At 41.6% G+C, this 24648-nt stretch overlaps 2 protein-coding genes across 34 annotated transcripts in view; one reads left to right on the forward strand and one right to left on the reverse strand.

Annotated features, from left to right (window-relative positions):
* Nucleotides 1-1775: 1775 nt before the first annotated feature.
* C11H17orf58 (chromosome 11 C17orf58 homolog) lies at nt 1776-7587 on the forward strand. Of its 2 annotated transcripts, XM_069541840.1 has the most exons (4): nt 1776-2120; nt 4396-4932; nt 5163-5354; nt 6019-7587. In XM_069541840.1, the coding sequence occupies exons 1-4, from the start codon at nt 2045-2047 to the stop codon at nt 6207-6209; spliced, it is 996 nt and encodes a 331-aa protein (XP_069397941.1). In that variant the 5' UTR covers nt 1776-2044; the 3' UTR covers nt 6210-7587. The 2 variants fall into 2 exon arrangements, with proteins under 2 accessions (XP_069397941.1, XP_069397942.1); XM_069541841.1 differs by lacking the exon at nt 5163-5354 and having other exon boundaries at nt 1971-2120.
* A 2343-nt stretch (nt 7588-9930) lies between these two features.
* BPTF (bromodomain PHD finger transcription factor) overlaps nt 9931-24648 on the reverse strand; it is a 133869-nt gene continuing 119151 nt past the window's right edge. For 15 of the 32 annotated variants that reach the window (XM_069541820.1, XM_069541811.1, XM_069541802.1 and 12 more), the window contains 5 exons: nt 22860-23033; nt 21898-22090; nt 20889-20973; nt 17402-17588; nt 9931-12080 (listed from right to left, as the gene is read on the reverse strand). In XM_069541820.1, the coding sequence (XP_069397921.1) occupies nt 12044-12080; nt 17402-17588; nt 20889-20973; nt 21898-22090; nt 22860-23033 (676 nt within the window). In that variant the 3' untranslated portion in view covers nt 9931-12043. Of the gene's footprint in view, nt 12081-12522; nt 12877-17401; nt 17589-20888; nt 20974-21897; nt 22091-22859; nt 23034-24648 lie in introns of those variants that run through there. The other 17 variants (XM_069541828.1, XM_069541829.1, XM_069541813.1 and 14 more) reach the window with 3 other exon arrangements.

Raw genomic sequence — 24648 nt, forward strand, 5'->3', positions numbered from 1 at the left:
AAATCTGATCTATTGACAAAAGTGAGTTTCAAACTGAGGAAATTTGAGGACCAGTCTTCAGATATAGTGATCCCCTCCAACATATTGTCAGCCTGTGACCAGACAGCCAACTCCTCCCTAGAGCTCATTTATCTACTCTACCCCTCAATCCACAACACACCTAATCCAGGAATCTGTTCTACAGCATCCCTGAATCATGTTCTCTTTGGACATCCCCAGTGACCAGGACCTCATTGTTACAACCCTTGAAAGCAGCCCTTTCTTGGAGATCTCTGTTGTTAGAATATTCTTTCTTAAACTGAAATTAAATCTGTCCCTTCATAACTTCTACCTTCCAGTTCTTTCCCAAAATATAAAAAATGTTTTTGTTTGCCTACCCTGCCTATCCTCAGTTCTTCCCAAAGAACTTGACCATCATGGAGTCCAGCCCTCTTAGCACTCTACTGTTTTCCTTCTAGCTGTCCAGTGTCTTTCTTGAAAACATGATATCCACCCTGCCCTGCACCAGTGAATCTGACGGATTCATTTGCACTATTATTTTTGAGACATAAGATATTAATGCAGCAAAACTTTTTAAGCCGCTGCATCTTACTGTTGGCTCACGTGCTTAAGATAAAAAATGCCTTCATCTCAGCATACTTCCCCTTCCTCTTGGATGTGAAGCTGTTGAAATGAGATACACATCGGGAAAGTTGTGGGTTTACTATGGTGAGCTTACTTCCCTCTTTGGTGAATGCTGTTTCAGTTCAATCTGAGGGATAGGGTTCTTAGCTCAGGTTGAATTTACAGAGCCATTCAAGAATTCAGACCCAATGGGACTTCCCTGGTGGTCCAGTAGCTAGGACTCCGAGCTCCCAATACAGGGGGCCCAGGTTCCATCCCTAGTCGGGGAACTAGATGCCACATGCCTCAACTAAAAGAGAACCCGCCTGTCACAATGAAGATCAAAAGATCCTGTATGCTGCAACTAGATTCAGTGTAGCTAAAAAAAAAAAAAAAATTCAGACCCAAGTAGTGAGTGAGTTTTTCTTAGAAAGAAAAAAAAAGAAAACCCACCTTTCTTGAGGAGGTGAGCCATCATCAGAGAGCTGGGGAGGATTTTTCACTGTCCCTGGTGGCTGAGAGGTAAAGAGTCCACCTGCAATGCAGGAGACAGGGCTTCGAGATGCAGGTTCCATCCCTGGGTTGGGAACACCCCCTGGAGAAGGAAATGGCAACCCACTCCAGTATTCTTGCCTGGGAAATCCCATGGACACAGGAGTCTGGTGGGCTATATAGCCCATGGGTTGCAAGAGTCAGGCACGACTTAGTGACTATACCACCTACCACCACCACCATCCTCTAGCACCTGGTGGCTAAAAGACTTGATGAATCTAGCCAATTAGATACCAATTTCAATTAGGGAAAGGAGGAGAGAGAGAAAAGAAAAGCTATTACTATTTTATGAGGGCGTTTGGGCCTTCCGACTCTAGAATAATAAATATTACATATATGATGTAATCAAACCCAGGATGTAGTGACTTAGTTCATCTCAGAATCCATGACACATTCTGGGATGAATTTTCTGTCACCTGGAATCTCCTCCCTTCCACAAGCCCAAACTGTCTTAGGCTCTAATTTGCCTAATTGTTGTTGGCTTAATCTAGAAAAATCTCCTTATCACTCATTCTCCCACACCCAGTCCCTCAGCCCCTCAACACCCTTTTTTGGTGTTGCCGCCCTACACGCTCCTCCACCCAGCCCCAGCCCGCAAGCCCACACGGGTTTAAAGTGTCGGATTTGATGTTCTCATTGCCCGCAGATCGCAGGACAGACGTTCCCAGGGACAACTTTGAGAGGCCACGTGCTCTTCCCCCTTAGGAGGTGGGAGAAATCCTTGCAGCTCGGTTTTGTTCCAATGGTCTGTTCAGTGAGTGATTCCCGTTTCCCCAAAGGCTGCCCCTCATTAGCATGAACGGGGGTGGGGGTGTGGAGAAGGGGTGGGGGGAGAGAAAGAGCAAAAGCCCAGGCTCAGTTTTAGAGCCTGGGAACCGTGTCTACAAACATGACAGCTAGAGCTTTCTGGCTCCTCTGTTTGATCGTTGGATCTTCTCCCGAAGCCCCAGTGGCGGAGAGAAAAGGTAAGATCGATGAAACGCTGAGCCCTGCGAGAGGGGCTGGAATCCGGGGGCGAGGTGCGGAGAGCGCGCGACGAAGGGAGGGACGAGAAAGGGGTCAGGGCTGACCGGAGACTCCAGGTCCGTGTTCGTGTTTGAAAGGAGCAAAATGTGTCCCCAAGATTGTGTGTGTCTTGGCAGCCTTTTCGGAATGAAGCCAGTTGTTCAGCTACTGAAATGATCTCGAGCGAGCCTGGCAGGCTGGAGAAAACTTTGCATGTTAAGTAGTTGCTCCATCACAGAGGAGGGAAAGTGTCAAAAGGGGTCGTGGCGCGCCTTTCGGAAGCCTTGCGGGCCGGGCTTGCGGGACGCGGCGGGCGGCTGGCGCCCCAGGAGCTCGGGGTCCGCCCTGCGCCCGGGTCCGCGTCCCGCCGGCGATCTCAGGCGCTGGGTGCGCCCCGCCGCGGCTGGGGGCGGAGGGAGCCGAAATCGGACCTCTCTTCCCTCTCCCTGCAGCCCCAACCAATTGCCTTGGGACACCTGAGTCTTTAAAACACACAAAACATATATACACAGTTTCATGCATGAGATGGAAAATACTGAGAGAATGAAGAAACAAGAGGTTCTCTGCGGAGAGGTGTTTTTGTTTAGCTTTTATTTAGATGTTCTGTTCGATTCACTATCTCTGGGAAAAATAGCTTCCGCACCTCGCAGGGCAATTTACTTTGGGTTATTTTTCCACATGGAAATTGAATGACTTCAGTGGCATTTAACCCAAATATCAGACAATCTTTCCCATGACAACAGATGGTGATATCAATGGGGAAGCAGTTGTGAGGTCAACAGTTGACAGTCAGGAATTGGATATCCACCAGAACTTTATTCAGCTGTGTATGGGCAACGTTGAACATAATGAGTCAGAATCAACCTCTCTGCAAAAACATGAGCTATAACTGGCGATTATTGCTGGCTGAAAGCTGATTTTAAAGGAGATTGTCAATTTGGCAAGATAAATCACTTGAAATGAAGATTGTCAATTTGGCAAGATAAATCACTTTAAATGAAGTGTTGCAAGAACCGCAAAGGGGCAGGCCATGCATTTCGATGCCAGAGGAGAGAAATACTGAAAACCAGCCGTTAAAACAATAGAAAAAATAAAGACGGGCTCTTGTGCCCGCCTGGAGGACACTGGGACCCAGGCAAAAGGGGGGGGGGGTGATATTGTGTAACTGGGCATGGAAAGTTGCCCAACTTCTAAGCTGGCTGAAGTTTGCTCACCAACCTGCCTGCAAGGCTGGGGGAAAATCACTAGTAAATTCAAAAATTTGTTTTCATGCCACGCCATTTAGGAGCTTTTTCTCTACCACGAAAATGATGCGGGGCGGGGGGAGGGGTGCATGTAAGGGATGTGTGTGCTTTCACACTTAACCGGGGGCTTCTGCCTCCCAGCCACGCTTTAAACATCTTTCTAAGCTGTGGTTTACTAATAAACGGTGTCCAAGAAGCCAGATAAAAATCCACTTACAAATGCTCGATTCTGCGGAGACCAAGATGACAGTGTAAACACGGATGGGAAAACCAAATAGTTCTGTTGTCAGGGGCGCTTAAACAATTAGGAGAACCTGTAATATGAGACCTTTCCCCCTGGGGTTTGCTCTCGGTACTTTCTCAACAAACTGTACATAGCAGAAAGGCGGATGTTTATACATATATTAAAGAAAGGGCAAAAAGAGTTTGTTATTTAACCAGAGTTGTCAGTTGTGTTTAGTCCTAGAACAAATACGTTGTTGTAATTTTAAAAGCTATTGATTTAGACAGGGTCCTTAACAAAATGAAATCTTCCCATGTGGTGAGAAAAATGTTCCTAGTTGTCCTCATTCTCACAGGGCGAGACCCTCAGCTCGGTCTTCCAGTGAGGCCTAGGAAACCCGTGCTCATCAGAAGCTGGGGCGTCTTTCCTCTCCTAACCGGGGGGCGCCTTCCTCTCCCCCCTCCGGTTCTCTCCGCTTCATTTCCAGGTCCCCGCTCGCAGGTGTATGGCTCGGTTAACATCGTCCCCCATCTCCTCCTCCCCTCCCCTCCGCAGCTTCATCTCGGCCGGCCTCACCTCGCCTCCCCTCCTCTCGGCCTCTCTCCCTTCTTCTCGGCCTCTCCCCTTCCCCCTCCCCTGCCCTCCCCTCACAGTCTCCTCTTTGCCCCCCTCCTCTCGACCAGCCCCCTCCCCTGCCCTCTCCTCTCAGCCTCCCCGGCTTCTCCGCCTCTAATGGCCTCTCCGGGCTCTCCTCTTCTCTCCCTACAGCCTCGCCGCCCCACAGCCGGAAGCCCGACCCCGGCGGAGGCCCGAGTGCGGAGATGCCTGGGCCCCGGGCGCAGCCAGTCCCCGAGACCCCGCGGCGGCCGCGCGCGGCCGAAGCCGCTCCCCGCGCCTGGTCAGACCTGAGGCGCCGGAAGCCCCCGCCGCCCGCGGAGAACCGGGCGGGCTTCCGGGAAGCCGCGCGCGCACCCGCCGGTCCGCCGAGCCCGCGCCTAGCGCAGGCCGAGAACCGCGCGTCACCGCGCCACCAGCCGGCGCTGGGGGATTCCCCGCGGCGCGCGCGCGCCCGGGCCCCGCGCCTCCCGGCAGTGCGGCCTTCCGCGCGCGCCGCCGAGATCCCCGCCGGCCCCGCCCACCCCAACCGGCCGCGCGCCGCCGCGCCGCCCCCGGAACCCGCGCCCGCGCCGCCGCCGCATCTCAGCTCCCTGCAGGGGGAGGACGCCGAGCCGGGCGCCGAGACGTGTGCGCGCGCCTGCAGGGCGGACTTGGACGAGCGCGAGTCCTACTGCGCCAGCGAGTTCGGTGAGTCCCGCCCGCAGCTCCTCCCGGGCCCGGGCGACCGAGCCCAGGCCACGGGGCGAGCCTTTCCGAGCCGAGAGCGCCAGGCTGTGGCCCGGGGCCCCTAAACCCAGCCCTAGAGAAACCCACCCACTCGGTCTTTCAAGCCCCAGAGATTTGTAAGAAACGCACTGGGGGAAGAAAAGAGGATGTGAGCGCTATGCATTTCTCCAAACTCTGTTTTTTGAAAGCAGCATTGAACGGAATCGTGCATGATGTAGACGTCCTCGGCACAGGGATCCGGCTGGTGACTCTCCTGGTGGACCGAGACGGGCTGTACAAGATGAACCGCCTGTACATCACTCCGGACGGGTTTTTCTTCCGAGTCCACATACTAGCCCTAGACTCCTCTAGTTGCAATAAGCCATGTCCAGAATTTAAGCCAGGTATTGAAACTGACCGAAGGGACCATTTTGAATATGCACTTTATGCCGCTTTGTAAATTGTATATGCCACAGCTATGTCCCTATCGGTCATCTCAGTACCATTTTTTTGGGGGGTGGGGGAAAGGGTATTCTAAAATGAATAGAATTTAGACAAGTATCTCTTCGGCCACTCTGTGATTTAAATTCCTTCAGCGAACACCCCCTCCCGGCTCCTCTGGTTAAGGATGGGAACTGCGCGCGTTGGCACAAAGCAAGTCTCTATTTGTTGACAAGAGGAGTGAATGACCGAACACAGTTGCCAGAAGGCACGCCTAAGGGGCTGTTTAAACTGTTTGTAGTCTATAGACGTCTTTGCGGGGGCGGGGGGCGAGTAATGTCCACTCCTACATCTTTCTAGAAATGTGCTCTGTAAAATCCTGCTGGTACTGTTGTGATTAGAACCTTTGTTCCTAGTGTTGGCTATTAACAGCCTGAGAATCTGATTGTAAAGGTCACTCAGCTGTTTCCACCTGTTGTCTGAGATCTGAATGTCTGAGATTCAGCAAGCGCAGCAAGATCATAGATTCAAGCTATAGGCATGTCTTAAAGGTGTTACGTTTTCTTACTGTTACATGGCACTTGAAAGATAACTATACCTTTATATTTTGGCTTTTTTTTTCTTCAGGCAGCAGGTATATTGTGATGGGCCACATCTACCATAAGAGACGGCAGCTTCCTACAGCTCTGCTTCAGATCCTGAGAGGACGCCTTCGCCCAGGAGATGGACTACTCAGGAGCAGCAGCAGCTACGTGAAAAGATTTAACCGAAAAAGGGATGGGCAAGTGCAAGGGGCAATTCATGCCCAGTGCATCTGAAAAACACCAGCTGGGCATTTCTGGATCTGAAACTTAAATTCTGCAATGAGACAGGAAAGGCCTTATCATCATATAATGGGATTTTCCTTTAGAAAGGGCACATAGTCCCTTTAGGAACTATTTGAAGGTCCCAACTCTCATCTTGAAGTCACTGTCTTATTTACAAAAGGCTTCTTAACTGGTTATGCTTCTGAGCTCCATGAAGGGGTTATTCAACTGGTGTGCCAGTTCTTCACACAAGCTCAGCTCACTGACCTGTCCAGTTAACAGATCACTGCTTCATGTTTATTTTTAATTATTTTAATTTAAATACATTCTTCAGTAGAAATAGTTCACAAAAACATTTGCTTGATCTTAAATATACAATTCCAAGTAGTTTATATCATGTATCAAACCAGATTTTATACTAAAACCATCACATTTTAAATTCTGTACATAACAGTAAGTGCACTAGTCAGACGTATGAAATGTCATTTAGATCACATTTAGATCAAACACTAAAGTTGGAGCCCAAGACAAGTATTGAAGTTTTCCACTTGAGTACCGAAGGTCTTATTTCAAGCAAACAGGTGTTCCTGATGTACCAAAATACAAGATACAGTTTATTTTCACGCCTCCCAGGTTCTAAAATCCTGTTTTGTGCCATATTGGCAGTTATCCCAATGCCAAACATATTCTGGGTGTATCTGATGTCATTTTTCTATTAAGACCAAGTATCATGTTTGTGTTTGTAAAGCAGTAAATCTTGCTGTGAAATCAGATCTTGGATGCACCTGGTTTTTTTAGCCTCACTGAGCCCCAGAAGGTTTGGGAAAAAAGCATTTCTCAAACTCACTCCCCAAACCCTGGAACCAGTATTTAATGATGGCTTGCAACATGTGAATCTTAAACGTTTTCCAGCTAGCTTGAAAAATATTTAATCACGAACTGAATTTATTATTGATTTTATATCTGAGCCCACAAAGACATTAACAGTTTTTTTTTTCCCCCAGAAGACCAAGTTGTGCTTTAATGTGAAACTGTAAATAGAGACACTGATACTCCTTGGTTGAAGATGACTGCCTAAAGAAAAATAACTGCACTGAAGAGAAAAACAGCACATTTGGTTTCAAAGGAGATGCACTGGAATTCAAGCTATGTCAGTCTGTAATGGCCTCAGAGAAGCATCATATACACACAGGATGTCAGGACAGCAGTGACTATACAGCCGAAAACATATCTGCCTGTGATAAGATACTGTTACCTTTTTTGTCCCAAATGAGGCAAAAAGTCAAGAGGCTCTGACTATTCTGTCGTAAAGCATTAACTAAAGGATTTTCAGAGAGTTTGCTGAGAATGAGTTTTGCCCAAGCTTATTAAAAATTATCCTAGAACTGCCTCTTGGGAATCCACTGCATTATTACATGAACCATTGACAGTGAATGCATATGCAGTGAATGAAGAGCTTCTGGATTAGTTTTCTTTAGGACAGAAATTAACTAAGACAGAAGTAGCACCAGTCACAAAAACCAAAGCTAAACTTGTAAATGTCAAATGGCTAAGTAGTGATCCTGAGTAACATGGTGGGGAAGATTACAATGTGACCAAATAAATGATTAGTTGGATGGTCAGATGTTAGAGTAAAAAGGGAAGTGTTATAAATAGCTCTGGTTTAAAAGAGGGGGAAAATCACTTTTATTTAAGACTGAGGGTTAGGGTTTGATTGTTAACAGTTTGAGAAGTTTTGAAATCACACACGTCACTTAGAGGACACATGGTTATTGTGGCAAACACAAGCATGTCAACTTTTTAGAAACTGCCTGTTAAAACTAAGGCAATCATTCAAGACCAAGTTTGCAGTGAGACGAGTGAGGCTCAGGTGAGGTCGAAAAGTGGTATGTGTGGGGATATGGATGGGAGGTAGTAAAGAACAGACTGGCAATTCCAGGTTAGGCAAAAAAGTTTACGAAGAATCTCAATATTAATCAGTACTTTGGACACAATCTTTGAATTTTATGGAAAATTTTAACTTGCAAATTTACTGTAGTTCCAAACCCTTCTGTCCTGTTGATAAGATTTTTCTTAGTACATGGGTTTGTGCTCCAGAGACTAAAGGATCTTGAGGACAATACTCTGTTGCCTTCAAGAGGAACTCAATACATTCCTGCTTCAATTAAGCTGTTGGAGCTCAAGCAGAAAAAGTGTTTTTGATAGGGAAAGGTTCATAAAACATACACACTTTTGTACTAGCTTTTAACTCTTAAAGACATCACTTGGCACTGTTGATGTTTTTCTCAAAATAATTTTTAAGGTTCATCAAAGGTTTAGGTATTTGCAAACACCCAAAAACTGAACTGACCCTTCCCACGTGGCTCAGTGGAAAAGAATCTACCTGTCAAGCAGACATGGGTTCAATCCCTGGGTTTGGAAGATTCCCTGGAGAAGGAAATGGCAACCCCTCCTAGGATTCTTGCCTAAGATATCCCATGGACAGAGGAGCGTAGGCAGGCATGGGGTCCATGGGGTTGCAAAGAGGTGGACAAGACTTAGCAACTCAACCACCACTACCAAAAACTGACCCACTTTCTACAACGGGTAATTTCAATTTCAGGTGGACTTCATCATTTTAAAACTATAGCACTTATTTCTTCAGTTGAATCTGGTCCAAATTGGATTAAGAGGGGTGTGATCTTCTAAGAAATGTCTTTTGTGGTATCTTATTCCAAGTATCCAAAAGTACTTTGTATTTCAATTCACTAACAACCTTTCCCCAAGTACTTGTAAGACATTACTTTGTTCCTGAGAGGCCACCATTTTCATTTTAAGGACGGAATCTGACACTCATGGGTAATGGCCTCAGTCATGAGGCTATGTGTGTAGATTTAAGAGGTCATCACGCTGGCTCTGTAGTATCAGAAACACAAATATGTAGGGAGTTTGCCTAACAAATGAACAGAAACAGGGAAAGAACTTTTTATTTGCAGATTCCAGGAAGGTAGATTACAAACAACAGCAAATCTCAGCGTCTCTTTAATAACACTCTAGGCCACTTGAAATATAAAAAAGTAATTGTTTTACTTTAGAAAATATCTCTGAAAGTTCACTTTTTAACTACCACAGGACATGAACTAAAATACAAATCCTGCAGAGTTTGGGTAGGAGGAAAAAAAACCTTACTAATATTATGAAAATACTTTTTATGAAATGGTTTCAAGGTTTGTGAACTTGGCAGATGAAATATAACAAGCACTGAAAATACTTCTAGTCAAGGAAATTGTTGATGCAAAGTAAACATATATCTATATACACACACACACAAATCCAAAGGCTGGGTAGAAAAACCCTAACAGTATAACAAATGTGCATTCTAGTACTTGGATTATTGAAAGCAAAATAGTTGCATCATGTATACTTTATTGAGTAGCAGAAGCTTATCAAATACTCATAGAAAAGCAGCTTTTGAAACTCATTATGTGTATATAAGAAGGCGTGTTTTCCCAAAAATTACTTTTCAAAGACTAAAGCTCTGTAGTTGATAAAACTATAAAATGTCTATGTATTTATATGGTGATAGAAATCACAAGAGGCTTTATACTATTAAATACACTTATGAAATTAACATCTTCCTGGTCCAAGGATTCCCACAAAATTTACCATTTTTGTACAATTTGGCAATGTCAACGTCTACAGAAAATATATTAACCAACCAACCAACCACTGTTTCATTAGAAACTGCACCAAATCCAACGTCAAAAACATTACTTTATTTTTCTAGGATGAAATGTCCTATTACGTACAAAAAGAATTGCTGTTTAAATTTGCCACAATCTGTTAAAAACATAGCAATCTATTGCCTACAGATAGGAAAGTTCTTGCCGCAACGTTTTAAGTGATTAAGCCCATATATATCTATATATATGAATAAATAGTACAGAAATACTGTGACGTGATGAGATGCAAAATAATTTCATAATTCATTAAAATGTAGGATTCTTGCATCAGCACAGTGCATACAATATGTAACATTTTTTAAAAAGCAAAAGGACAAAATAACCTATGTTTGACTACTTCCATGTTAATATTTTAAGCAAAAACTGTTTCCATGTATTCAATGTTGAACAATTAGTCTCCTTAGTTTGTAAGTATAAGTGACATTTTTATGTACAAAAAGGAATGGGCTTCATTAGATAACATTAACCCAGAATAACTTGTACACCTGAGCCTGTAATAAGAAATAATTGGGAACTGTAGTAACGTCTTTCTTTTAAGAAACTAAGGTCTGGGAAGGTTTTGCATAGCAGGGTGATATTAAACAGAGGAAACTTAAAAAAACAACAAGTAGATAAAATTCCAGAACCTGGTAGGACAAAGCTAATATGAATTAGTGCAAAATCTAGTAAAATTTTTGCAAAGCTGCATAAACCAACTATGGCAGATCTCACAGAAGTGATTATGACAATGTAGAAATACGACGTGTAAGATTAAAACACTGAAAGGAAAACCATGCAAACTACATCTTCCTCTGAGGTTTCCACTCTCCCCCTACTGCTTACACTACTTTTTCTTACGTGGGGGAAAAAACCCCAAACAACTCAACCAACCAGCAAGTACAGAAAGGATGAAATCATTAAAAAAAAAAAATGCCCTTCATAAAATGTAAGCAGCAGTCTGTAAAGGGTAATCTGCCTGGTATCATAAACACGTACAGATGAAGGCAAAGTATATTTTGTCACATTATCTTTTTTTTTTTAATCAGTCTGATCAATTGATGCAACAGGATTAGCACCGCTGAATATTTTTCTTTGACATGATGACAGTGGGCTGGGAATTGTAAAATTTAGGAGCACTACTGCCCTGGAGAAATCCAGGTACAATCAGATCCTTCTGCCTTTTAATTTTTCTACCTTGCAGCCCTCCCTTTCCCCTCAAAAGGCTTACGGAGAATCATTAGCGCACATTCAAAGACACCATCTGTGGGAGAAAAATGATCTCCATTTATTTTGTTTCATATACATCCATAGTTGAATTTTAATACAAAAAGAAAAAAAAAATTAGAATCTGACAAATGTTTACAAACAAGATACCTTCAAATAGATTTTACTCATTTTAGCCTGGTGCAGAGTAAATGACAAATTGTTCTGTTATATTCAAGGCAACAGAGTCTGTAGTCCAGGACCACTTAGCCCAACCTTTATGCAAGCTTAATTTTTATCTACTATGAACAATAAACTCATTGTTGATTCCCAGTTGTGTGTGTGTGTGTGTGTGTGTGCACATGTGTACATAGCAGCTCCTTTCATAGAAAGAAAAGACATCTAGAGGTCGTCTTGTACTTTTACCTACAGGAATCATGATAAGATACAGAATGGATTACATGTAACCGGGGCTGGATTTTATAAGAAAAAATAATTAGCTGACAAATGAGGGCAGCAATAAAAAAGCGTCTTTTTTGCAACAATAAATAAATACAGTCGAAAGTTTTCTGCGAGACTCTAAACCAGCTTCTTCACTGAAGAGCAGACGTGGCATTTCCATGGAGTTACACTTGACCCCATATTATCTTTTTTTTTTTCTTGCTTTCTTTTTTTTTTCAATAAACAAAGTTTTCCCGCTTCTGCCACAATAGTAAAACCATTTGATCTTGACAAGATAATGGTGTCGTTGACTTTGCTTTTCCCTTGTCCGTTGGACAAAATTGGCCAAGAATATAATTGGACTGTTATGACCAATAAAAACGAAGTTTAGGTCAAGTCTTGTCAGGATAACCTGACTAAAAACATCTGGCTCCTTAATTTTAAAATAGTTCAGACAACCAGATTCTTGCTGTGTTTTATGTTAGGTTAACACGCTGAACTTTAAGAAGCTGTAGACTGCAGTTTGTTGTTATGAGACCTACAGAATACAGAAAAAAGGGAACAATTAAGCACCCTTCATTTTTTAAGACAATGATGCTTTCTGTGGATGCCAAGGTCAGTCTGTCTGGGGAAAGCAGCCATGTTCTTTCATTAGCCCTTGGCAAGGGCTAATACATGAAAACAAGTAGGAAATTTTTAACCTATAATATTAAAAATTTTCATGGTACACTAAACATGATAATTCACCGGAAAAAGCCAATATTTTTTTTAAAAGGAATATATATAATATATAATATATATATATTTGTCCAATACAACATTTTTAGCCGAAGGGACAAATAGAAACATTTACAAAAGCACTACCACTGTGGTAAAAGATGTGTACACCTATGCGTGTGCGTGCTTATTTACATTGAGTTGGGAAGTTTGAAGGAAAATACTACTAAAAGGAGAGAAATAACAGTATTAAAATCACAGTCTTTTCTATGAAAGTTCAGAAAGTCTCCTTTCTAGTTTCACAGTTTTATTAACAACTTTTGTTAGTAAACCAAATTACTGTACAGTTATCAAGTATGTACTATTGCAATAGTGTATATAAATACAGTCTTCCAGGAGTTTACAATTCTTAAATACATTGTTCAACATGGCTGCTAGAATAAACTGTTCATACTACTATACATCTTTTTTTAAACATTAAAAAAATTATATTAACTAATCTGAACTCTGGGGGGCAATTTTGAGTTAGGTAAATCACGTGGTACAATAAAAGAAAAGAGTGACCCCAACATCCAGTTCTGATTCCAGTTAAAAATTCAGACTAAAGATATCACAATCTGTAAGAAAAGAAAGAACACGGATGATAAAAATGATGAATTGTAACAAAGAACAGTTACAAAAATAATGCTGGAGATTGCAAATTAAAAATGGGGGAAATATGGCAAAGGAAACACTGGAAATCCATAAATAAATAAAATTTCAAAGACTGGCTACATATATGTTTCATTCTGCCCTAAACTCAACAAAAGCTCCCTAATATCACTTCACATTTTTTTTTTTAAACATAAGCAAGACTTGGGTAGAGTCATCAGTTGACTTCTGTGTTCTTCAATAAAAATCACATCAGCTAGAATATAATTAAATAGTTAAAGAAAGTACTCAGGGGGCAAGCTCTCCTGAGTGGCCCCTTCACTGTGAAGACCCAGCCTTTACGTCTCCTCTCCTGCCCCTAATTCTCTACTTTTGTAGCAGGCCCACCTCATCAGCAGCTGCTGCCACCCCTACTCGGCTGGGATTCAAATCCCCCAGCTTCCACCAAAGGCTAAACTAAAGCCTTTTCAATGAAAAAAAAAAAAAAAAGCAGTTTCAGAAATTCAGTTGGAGTATAAACTACATAAGGTAGGAAGCACAAAGCACAGAGGCTTATAGTAAGTTTCAACCTGAAGTCTGGGCTGCCTGAGAATTCCTTGGAACTTTCAGTTCTTGGGTAGGGAGATTTCTTACACTGGTATTTCTTACTTACCAACTTCCTATTGTTTAAATTGTTATAGCAAATGAGAACTGGGCTTGTGTAACCATCTTCCCTTCTCCCTTCTTGAGTACAACTTTTATTTCTCAGTAATTTAAATCTTTCCACCCTTTGTCTGCAGACTGATTATAAAAGCTGAAGATCAATGTACCATTTACATTATTGTGACTATATAAGTATTTTTCTCTGTAGCACCTACTCTTTTCCTAAGAGGGCATTCTTAGTAACCTATACAACTTTTTTCCTTTCATGGAGTTTCTGATGGCCTTTCATTCCCCCCGCCCCCTTACATTCTTAAGTTATCTAATGTATGAATCATTTTTTCCCTCCAGACACATCCCTTCTGGGAGTGCTCCATTCTCCTGCTTCAATTTGCCGTGCCAGCTGCATGGGCCTGCTGTACAAATGTCACTCTGGGTCAGAGTCATTCTCTCAGCTTTCTTGAAATTCAAGGTCTTTCGTTTTTTTTTTATTTTCTTCTTTTTTTGTTAATGCACATCTTAAAATAACTTGCTAAGAAAGGATGCAAGGGAAAGAAGCTCTGAGTCCTTATATGACCTGAAAACATACTTCTTCCACCTCTACATGTGACTTGTTTGGCTGGACACAGATTTCATTTTCCCTCAAACTTTTCGATTATATTCTTCCATTACTCTGTAGAGTTCTGTGTTGTTAGAGAAAAGTCTGATACCAGTCTAATTCCTATTACTTTACAGGAATTTTAACCTCTTTAGAAGCTTTCAGAAGAGCTTCTTCTATCCCTGGCATCTGGAGATTTCAGTTATGGATATGTGGAATGGACCAGTTACGGATACGTGGAATGAACCAGTGATGGATACGTGTAATGGACCTTTTCCCACTTGTCCGGCTGGCTTACTCGTTTACCAACCATTCTCATGCCTCCACAGCCCCACCCAGCCCCGCCTCCCTGTCCCACAGAACAGGAGCTCCATGGCAAGCCGCTATATTCAATATCTGATGCACATCAGTGGCTCAACAACCATTTGCTGAACAAACAGCTTTGCTTAGATACAAAGTTGTCTGCATCTCACCAGCTCAGGAAATTTTTCTTAGTAGTCCTCTGATAATTTCTTCTCCTCTGTCTTCTCTGTTCTTTCTGAAATTTCCACTAAGTGAATACTGGATATTCCATAACAATTTTTTCTTCATATTTTTCACCTCCTTGTCTTTTTGTTCTTTACATTGAGAATGTCTTGATTCAATGAGTACATAAGTTTGTAAAATTTCTAGTTACTCTTTTTTCAGATTATTCTTTATTTCTAATATCCTGTTCACCATTTTCAGATGCAGTATCTTCTAAAATTTCTCTTGGGACATGATTTAGAGGCTTGCTTTGTTTTTTAAGGTCCTCCTTTGACTTCTCTGGAATCTTTTTTTATTACACCCTGACCTTTCACCTTTGCACTGCAGGCTTTCCTTACATATCTGGCTATCCCTGACTGTCTGTTCCCACTTAAGAGTAAGTTCACAAACTTGTTGGGTGCCTGGAGAACCCTATGCATATGTATGCAGCTTACTAACTGGCAGGCTTTGCTTTAGATCACAGTTTTCAATCTCAACACCATTGACATTCTGGAGCTGGGTAATTCTTTGCTGTAAAGGCTGCAATGTCTGATGCAAGTATGGGATGTTCAGCAGCATCTCCAGCCTCTACCTATTAGATGCCAGTACCACTTACCATCTCCAAGTGTGACAAACAGTAGTGTCTTCAGGTATTGCTAACTATCCCTTGTAGGGTGAGGGTGAGCAAATTACCCTGTTGAGAGCCCCAGTGTTAGAATAAGGGGAGCCGATCCTTCAAGTATCAGGGGATTTTACTCTGGGTCCCATTCTCTTCTGTCTACTCTAGCTCTCTGCTGATGGTTTATTCTGTTTCTTTGGAGAAAAATCCAGTGTTCTTCCAGTTCTTCAGGCCTCCTACAAGGTCTACACACAGGGGTCAGTGAGGGTGACTAGCCTGGATACACTGGAGAAGGAAATAGCAACCCACTCCAGTGTTCTTGCCTGGAGAATCCCAGGGACGGGGGAGCCTGTGTGGGCTGCCGTCTATGGGGTCACACAGAGTCGGACACGACTGAAGTGACTTAGCAGCAGCAGCCTGGATACAGATCTTCAGTTAACCCTCTCTCTCCCTACTCTCTCCCCTTCGATCCTGTTTCAGACTCTGTGTGTTGAAGGGTGTCTGGTGCCCTACCAGTCAGCAGGCTGTCACGTCTGCTGAGGAGCCTGCTGGAGGAGTCTGGCTGCGGCCTGCTTGCCTCCGTCAGTCAGTGCCCTTCCGTCTGCTGTATTTCATGATTTGCTGAAATCTTATCAGCTGACTGGCTTCTACCATATTCTTTTCACCACTCTGAATTTCTCTCTTTCTTCCTTTATTATTATTTTCCTGGGGACTCTGTCATATTCAGTAAGTCCTCTCCCATTTTAAGTTTTCCAGCTAATGGGTTTCATAGGCAACAATAAAAACAGGAAGGTTTTAGAGATTCTGTAACTCTCTGGTTCGTGGTTCACAAAGCCTCCCTACTTGCTTTCCATCCTGCCTTGCCTATAGTTTGTGAGTCTTTTGTTGAGAAAGTGATTGGGTTGTGCCTATCTTTAACTTTAAATAGACTGACTCTGAAGTACAGATCTCAATCTACCTTGTTACAGGAGAAGGAGAGAAACAAAACACCCAGAAGATTTTCCTAAGAGAAAAATGACTAGAGATTCTTACACTTTGGTATGCAGAGTCCCTTGGGAGTTCACTAGATAATACAGGTGCCCAGGCCCCAGCCTAGCCAAGAGTTACCCAGGGAAGGTAGATACTATGACTACTTAGGAAGGATCAAACTACTGGGCTGGTGGATGGGAGATAGTGAACAATGAATCCCAGGACTAGACCAGTGGCTGCTCTCAAAGAAAAGGAAAATGGGCCTCTGTTGGGAAGAAGAAAGTCATGGGCTTGGGAGGAGCAGGTAATGAAGAAATAGAAGGCATGAGGTCAAAGCACCTGAATACCATACGCAGCTGTTCAATGCTTTTTACATGTTACTATAGAGGTTAAAGCGTCTGCCTCTAATACGGGAGACCTGGGTTCGATCCCTGGGTTGGGAAGATCCCCTGGAGAAGGAAATGGCAACCCACTCCAGTATTCTTGCCTGGAGAATCCCTTGGACGGAGGAGCCTGGTGGGCTACAGTCCATGGGGTCACAAAGAGTCGGACATGACTGAGCAACTTAACTTATAGATTCAAAGGGGCTTTCCTGGTGGCTCAGCTGGTAAAGAATGACCTGCAGTGTGGAAGACCTGGATTCGATCTCTGGGCTGGGAAGACCCCCTGGAGAAGGGAACGGCTACCCACTCTAGTATTCTGGTCTGGAGAATTCCATGGACTGTATAATCCATGGGGTCCCAAAGAGTCAGACATGACTGAGTGACTTTCACAGGTTCGAAGAAAAAGTCTGTGGAATTAAAGTCTAGTTTTGGCCCAAGGAAAAAAAAAATCCAGAAAAATAAAATAATTTATGATTTCAAAGACATCACAAACATAAATTAAGGAGCACGTGCTAAGATCCCCTCTTTATGGTCTTCCCCTCACTCTATCCTATAGAACAGTTATTTTTATACTTCTGTAAACTTAGTGAGAGCAAGAACTCTTACTACTATCTTTGTCTGTGCCCCATGGCATTTAAGACATCTTGCATTCTTTAAGCATTTGATAAATGTTTTTTGAATTTTAGAAAGTGGCTCTAATTTTAAGTAGATCATACACAAATCTAGCCATTTCTCATCAGGAGTTGAGTTGATTCAGAGCACTGAACACCTCTGCTTACCTGCTAGCCTTGAATCCTTTCAATTTCTGTACAAAGAATGATTCAAGAACTTCTGCACACTGGTAAAAAGGAGAGTCACTTGGATTGTAGTAACGACAATTATCAAAAATTTTGGTCATATCTGCTACAAATTCCGTCAGCTTTTCATAATATCTTCTTTGTACTCTTTCTTCCATGGTGGCAAGGTCTTAAAAACACAAAATATAAAAGACTTTCAAAACCTTAAGGTCATTCCCATGTGAACACTGCCTGCAGTTCTGACAAACAAGAACAGGACTGATAGATAAACACAATTTCAAAACTAAATCTCAGTAATTATTTTAGAATTGAGAAAATAATTTTGAAGTTCATTCAAAAAATAAAAGCTCAAGAGCATCTAAGAAACACTTGAACAATAAAAGTAATGGAAGAAGACTTAATCTATGAGAATTTAAAACATCATAAAACTGTGATAATGAAAAGTGTGGCACTGTCCAAGATGATACAAACATTAATGGAACTGAATTCAAAACAGGGACAGACCTGACTGTATTCAGCATATGAATTTTACATATGTTGAGGATGTCATTTCAAGTAAGCAGAGAAAGGAAGAATTCATTAATAAAGTGGGTTGGGACAACTGCCTACCTATATTTGAAGAAAAATTCTATCTCATACTATATGCCAAAGTAATCCTAGGTGGATTAAAATGTAAAGACAAAAACGAAGGTAGTCAATCACTGAACCATGCATATGAAAGTAGTTAAAATGGCAAGTTTACGTTATACATCTATTTTAATATACACACACACATTTTTGATAGTTCCAGGGTACACAGGTAGGGGGAAAAGGCATAAACAGGAACAACTGTAAAAAAGGACCCAGTCTGATAAATTCCAAACAAGATCTGGGCACATCACTTTGTGCTGGTTATGTAAGCTGTACAGGAAGAGTGAACGCTTGACACAGCCCACCATGAAAGCACCGTCTTCAGACTTTTTTAGTGTTCCAGGCAACCATTGATTGAGTAGCTGTAACAAAGTATGTGAGTAGGGTTTGGACATTTTATGATTTCTATTTAGTTTGATATTCCTTTAAAAAAAGTATTGGAAAAAAATTAAAAAAGTATTGGGAGAATATATAGGTAAGTCTTTATATATCTGGGGTAGGGAGAAAGGCTGAAAATACATCTCTAAAAGTAGAATTCATAATGATTAATAGATTTGAATTAAAAAATATTAAAAACTACCTATGACCAAAAATTACCATAAATCTTTAAATATCCTTAAAATATAACTACCCCTTAAATAACACTGACAAGAATATCTCAAGAACAAAATGGCAAAATATATAAATAGGAAGCTCACAGAGAAAAAGTTCAAACAGTAAGAACATCACTAGTTACTGAAGACAGGCAAAAATAGAGTCCTTTTTTTGTCCAAATTACCAGAAACTAAAAATCATAATATCAGACTATTAACACAGGCTACCTTTAAAGGAGGATGAGAGTGGTAGTAATTTACATTTTACTCCCTACATTTCTGTAACATCTGCGTTTGCACCTTAAACCTATCATTTCGAAATAAATATATGCAAAGAAAAAATGTTCTCAAGAGTGATAATGCTCAGTGTCTTCAGGGGTGCAGAGAAAAGGGTACAGATATATGCCATCAGTGGAAAATGGCTCAATCTGCTAAAGCATAATATGAAAATACATATCAGAAGCCTAAAAAGTATACATACCCTCTGACAGAGAAATTCTGATTCTAGAAATTTTTACTAAGAAAACAAACAAGAACAGCACAGATGCACAAAGATGTTTTACAGAAGTGTCATTTATAGTAGCAAAAATTGCATATAGCCCCCCAAAAACCCATTTTTGGGGAGGTGATTAAATAGATTATCTTAACTTCATACAATTAAGAACAACCTGGGTCTAGACCACAGCTGATGTGACCAAGCTACTGACTGGCAAGTTTACAAAATGTGCTACAGAACATGGTGATCCATATGTACAACTCCATTTAAGAAAACAAAAGCTGCTGACCTCGTCGGCTCCTTCATACCCCTAGAAGAAACTATTTTCAAATTAGTCAATGTTTGTCCAGACATTTTCTGTGCACCTTTAAATACATGTACATATCCTGAGAACACACACTTGCTTACGGCTTCAAACCTGGCAATTACTCTGTAACTTTCATTTTTCTTTCAGCAGGATATTCGGGAGACCTGTGTTATCTTTATGCACATACCTACATAAAATGCTATTTATCTAGCTGGCATTTAAAAAAAAGGAAAACATTCTAGCTCTTCAAGGAAAGAACTGTGGTTAAATAAGTTAAGGCATAATCAATTTACAGACTATATAAAGCCATTAAAATTGTTACTGAAGATTAATGAAGATATCAGAGAAGGCAATGGCACCCCACTCTAGTACTCTTGCCTGGAAAATCCCATGGACGGAGGAGCCTGGTAGGCTGCAGTCCATGGGGTCGCTAAGAGTCGGACACGACTGAGCGACTTCACTTTCACTTTTCACTTTCATGCCTTGGAGAAGGAAATGGCAACCCACTCCAGTGTTCTTGCCTGGAGAATCCCAGAGACGGGGAAGCCTGGTGGGCTGCCGTCTGTGGGGTCGCACAGAGTCAGACACGACTGAAGTGACTTAGCAGCAGCAGCAGTAGCAGCAGCATGAAGATTAATGACAGGAAGATGAATGCCAGACACATTTACTACATGATCTCAATTTTTTCCCTTTTAAAAAATATATATGATTTCAATTTACACACACACACAAAGAACACACCAAAATGTGAGAGCATTCAGGGAGGAAAAGGTTTAAAGTGCATGCATCTAAAAGGCTTAGCTGCTCTTGGAATATTTTCATCAGCTAGAATGAATCTTTTGGCAGTTCTGGAAGCTTTTATGTATGTTCTAACTTCTATAACTTCTTTTGCAGATAAGCTATTTTTAATACAATCATCACCTGTAGCTGTTCATCTTAATACAGTCACTTGCAGCTGTTCCCTATTACTACTTTCATCTTCTGGGCAATGAAGCCATATTTTCTTGGATTTCTACCTTTGTTCTCCTTCAGGAAAAGACGAGGAAGAGAGGACAGGAAAGATGAGAGGTTCAAAATGACCTCAATCTATTCAAGGATTTCACTCCTTATACAGCTACAGAGTATTCTGCTCATCCTTTGATTTGGCTACTCTTCTCTTGACGGTCATTTATTTCATTTCCAGTACTTTTGCAATTATAAACACTGCTGGGACGAACAACATGTGTGTGTATATAAATCCTAAGGGATGAAACTGCTGGGTCCAAAGCTATATACCCTTGAACTAGAACATGTACTCCCCATTTATCCTACCACTGACTATACCAGTTTAGACTCCCACCAGTCCTGCTCAACACAGCCTCATGATGTATCAGTTGCATGGATGAAAAATGAAATAGCTGCTTAGACTTCTGAAAAAACTTCAAGTTCAACTCAAGCACTTACCCATAGGTTCCTTAATAACACCATAATAATCTGGTGCATCGTTAGGATCCACTGGTTCAAGGAAAGGCCAGGCCATCTTATGGGCCTATATTGATGAGAAAAAAGGCATCATTACTGTCAGGGAGAAATAAAAATTTCATCTAAGCTTCCCATCTGAGTTGCTGCATCAGTCAGCCCTTAAACTTGGAGAGTCAGTTTTAAACTTGATGGATGAAATTTATACTTGGGATGATTTTTGCTCCAGTTACAAATGATCTCAGACGAACATGCTCTACAATAACGGTGCTCAGAGGCCTGGGACCTTGCCCTGAGGGGGGATGGTGGAGCACTAGCTTAGGAGTCAAGGAATCCGTCCTCTGGTCCCTACCTGATGACCTGCCAACTTAGTCATGCTGCCACTGCAACCACGTCTATTAAACTGGAGTGGGAGGGGTTCCAAGTGGGGAACGGTTACTTTTGTAGGTGAAGGACGTGGCAGAGAGATGCAGTTAAGTGAGATGCAACCACATGATGAGACTACTGTTCTTGCTTCAGTTCTTTCAATGTTTCTGATTACAATGACACGGGAGACAGTGTTGATCTAGCGCTATGCCTGGAATACATCTCTAATACTTGGCAATCCTATTAGGCACCCCCGTCTCCTTCTTATTTTTAATAAGGGAGGGAAGGCTTTGCCTCAAAGCCTTAGATAAGCATTTGTATCTCACTAGAGTTTAATCAAATTGCTTTTCAATCGATGGTATTAACAGTAAGGTAGTTTTCTTTAAAAATAAAAAAAAATCAGTCATTTTAAACATGAGCATTAGCTAGACAACAGCTGAGCTAGCCTGTGGATCTGGTCAACGTCATGACAATGGCGTGTGGAGAGCTGAGTTCTGCGGAGCACTTCAGCTGGGAGTCGGTAAATAATCAGCTCCTTGAAGACTGGAAAGGTCAAACCCCAGAAGTGTTTCCTAGGTCATGCTGGTTGACTTCATCTTTCGATGCTGCACAGAGAGTGGCTTCTCACCTGTAAAGAACGCAGCACCCTCTTCAGACCCTCATAATCTTTCTCTGTGAGCGGCGTGAGCACCGTCATGGCATCCTCTGTTGACTGGCACTGTGGACAGACGTACTCGTCAATGAGCTCTGCCTCACTCTGCAAGATGCCAACGCAGCGCCCATGGTACCAATTCTGACACCGATCACAGCCAATATAAAATCTGCAAGATCCGAAATGGAAATGTGAGTTCAAAACAGATGGGATGACATGACTTATAATTTACTTTAAAAAAAAAAACAAAACATGCATCTGAAAATATTCTAACCCTGGGATATAAAACAGTTTTAGTATTATAATTATTTTAATACTTCTGAAGATTGACATTCCAATGTGTTAATTTAGTATTTCCGATGTTAAGAACAAGCATTAAAGGTTTAAGAACACTGTCAAAATTGGAGAACCAATATGATAAAAAAAAAAAAGTAGAACATTTAATTGACTTTAAAGTTCAAAACAAAATAAAGACAAAAATCTTTCAACTAATACCCTATCAAATGGGAAGCTGGTACTGGCCACCCAAATGGGAGTTCAAAAATCCTAAAAGCTAATAACAGAGTCTCAGAGCTTATTCCCAAATTAGTGTTTTACTAACCTGCAATAAAGCACCATTTCAAAACACTGATAAAAGTCCAAACAAGTCAGGCTATTTTAATCTCATTAATTTCTGCGTTACATATTGAAGAATCAAGTCTACCATTAAACCATATTTTCCCCAATGCATCTCAAACATTCACTATGAAGCAGCATAAAGTTTGAAGGGGAGGTAAAGAGGGAAGAAGAGAAAAAAAAAATTGGAAAGGAATTTGTAATGTAAGTGTATCATATATGCAGAAAAGTATCTTGCTTTTTATTTTAAAATAAAATAAGTAACCAGTCAGAGCAATTTGGCTTCCTAAATTATTAAATATGATGCTCTTATCAGAACTCACTGTGACTCATCATAAGGTGTTCTGCAGATACAGTACAATTCCTCACTGTTGCCCTCTTGTGCCCGTTTACAATCATTACAGATGTACACATCCATTTTCTTAGCCTCCTTTTCTGTGATGCCAACACATTCTCCATGATACCAGTTAGTACAAAGATCACAGCCAATATAGAACCTAAAAGCATTCACAATGAAAATGACAATGTAGTTGTCATTTTGAGCTGCATGGTACGTAAATCTGTCTTCCCTGTCCTGATTCACGTTCTTACAGGGTAACTTTCTGCAATGAGTCAGCTAAACATCCTGAATCCAGCCATTCTAACCCTGACAAGCTGCAGCATTTGACGCTGTATCAAGTGTGGAAACATAACAGTCGCTCACATCCATTTCAACAAATACACTGTTGAGTGAAATGCGGGTCTTTAAAAAAACACACTGGGATTTGAAAAAATAAACAACACACCGATGGTAATGTCTCCCTCTTAATGAATGTGTGTAAGACTGTCACAGGCACAAAAACCAAAGCCAAAGAGTCAAAGACTTACATCTGTCAAACCTATGCCACAGAAGCCATTTCAAAGTCAGGGCTATTTCTTAGATAGGTTTGAAAATGTATCTCACGATTTAAATTTGAAAACAAAGCAAAGCGCAAACACCGAGTAGAAGTTACACTACAAGGAACATGCAGGAGTTCAGCCAGGGGCAGAAGATAAAATGGTCAAAATGCAATATGAAGAAGAAAATTAAAAAAGGCACATGTAGGAAGTCTACCAAGTTTTCGAAGTAAATATTGGAATTTAATTGTAATAAGATTACGACATGGGCCAGTTTTCCAGTCAGTAGAATGTGTGTGACAATGCAGAGAGCGGCCAGGTTATTAGCTGGTGAGAAAGTACTTCAGTTCAAAACCAGGGTTACACTGTGTGGAGAGTGATATAAGGATTGTTAATCTGAAAACGGGGCTATATGAGTGTGTCACTGTGGGTAACCACAGTTAGTCAACCTCGAGGCCCGTCGTGTAAGATCCCCAATAGCACAGTGAAGACTATCTCTATGACAAACACATAGTGTGTCTTCCGTGCTGACGGGTGCTCTGGAGGAATGCCTGGTCAGAGTCACGGCAAGGATGAGCGTGAACTGCAGGGAATGAGACTGGCCTTGCTGATACCCCTGGTTCTACCCAATGTATTTCTTGGCAGATTCACCTAGAGGAATCGCAATAGTCCTCAAGCTTCCAACTAACCTGCTTTTGAACATCAAGGAGTAATAGACTTTTCTTGTGAGTTACAACGCTCACACTGCACTGCCCCGGGTGGAGGCCCTGGGGCGTTTCTGCATGCTGCCTTCACCCAGGCAGGCGGTGTGCTGTGTGTTCTGGAAGTAAGCTCAGGACTTGAATTTCAGGTTTTAGTCTTCCTCACTAGATTCCCAAACCAGCCTAGTTTGGTATAAGAGATCACAGAACACTCCTTAAAAAACTCTCCCCAACTAGAACAGGGAATGGATGAACCTGGTATACTGAAATGTTAATAATGAAAAAAAGTAAAAAATATGAAATATCCACAAAATAACAATCTCAATACAATGAACGTATGTACGTGTGCCACATTTTATGCAATTTAAAAGTTGTGTGTGAAATGAATTTCCATGATCTGAATATTTTAAATAGGCCAAAGTGTCTTGTTATTTAAGGAAAATCCATAAGCAGAGCTTTTTGTAAAGAAAGTAAATCATGTTGTTTTGTTCTATAAATCATTTAGTATAATTTGCCTAAAGGGAGGCACACGTGT

This window comes from Ovis canadensis, chromosome 11 (assembly GCF_042477335.2).
Source record: "Ovis canadensis isolate MfBH-ARS-UI-01 breed Bighorn chromosome 11, ARS-UI_OviCan_v2, whole genome shotgun sequence".
NCBI lineage: Eukaryota > Metazoa > Chordata > Mammalia > Artiodactyla > Bovidae > Ovis > Ovis canadensis.

Excerpts from the sequence above, each read along its gene's own strand:
- C11H17orf58 (XM_069541840.1), top strand. The coding sequence starts at position 2,045 with ATGACAGCTAGAGCTTTCTGGCTCCTCTGTTTGATCGTTGGATCTTCT. Across the intron at positions 2,121-4,395 it reads CCCAGTGGCGGAGAGAAAAG|CCTCGCCGCCCCACAGCCGG; the intron begins GTAAGATCGATG and ends CTCTCCCTACAG. Across the intron at positions 4,933-5,162 it reads CTACTGCGCCAGCGAGTTCG|CATTGAACGGAATCGTGCAT; the intron begins GTGAGTCCCGCC and ends TTTTGAAAGCAG.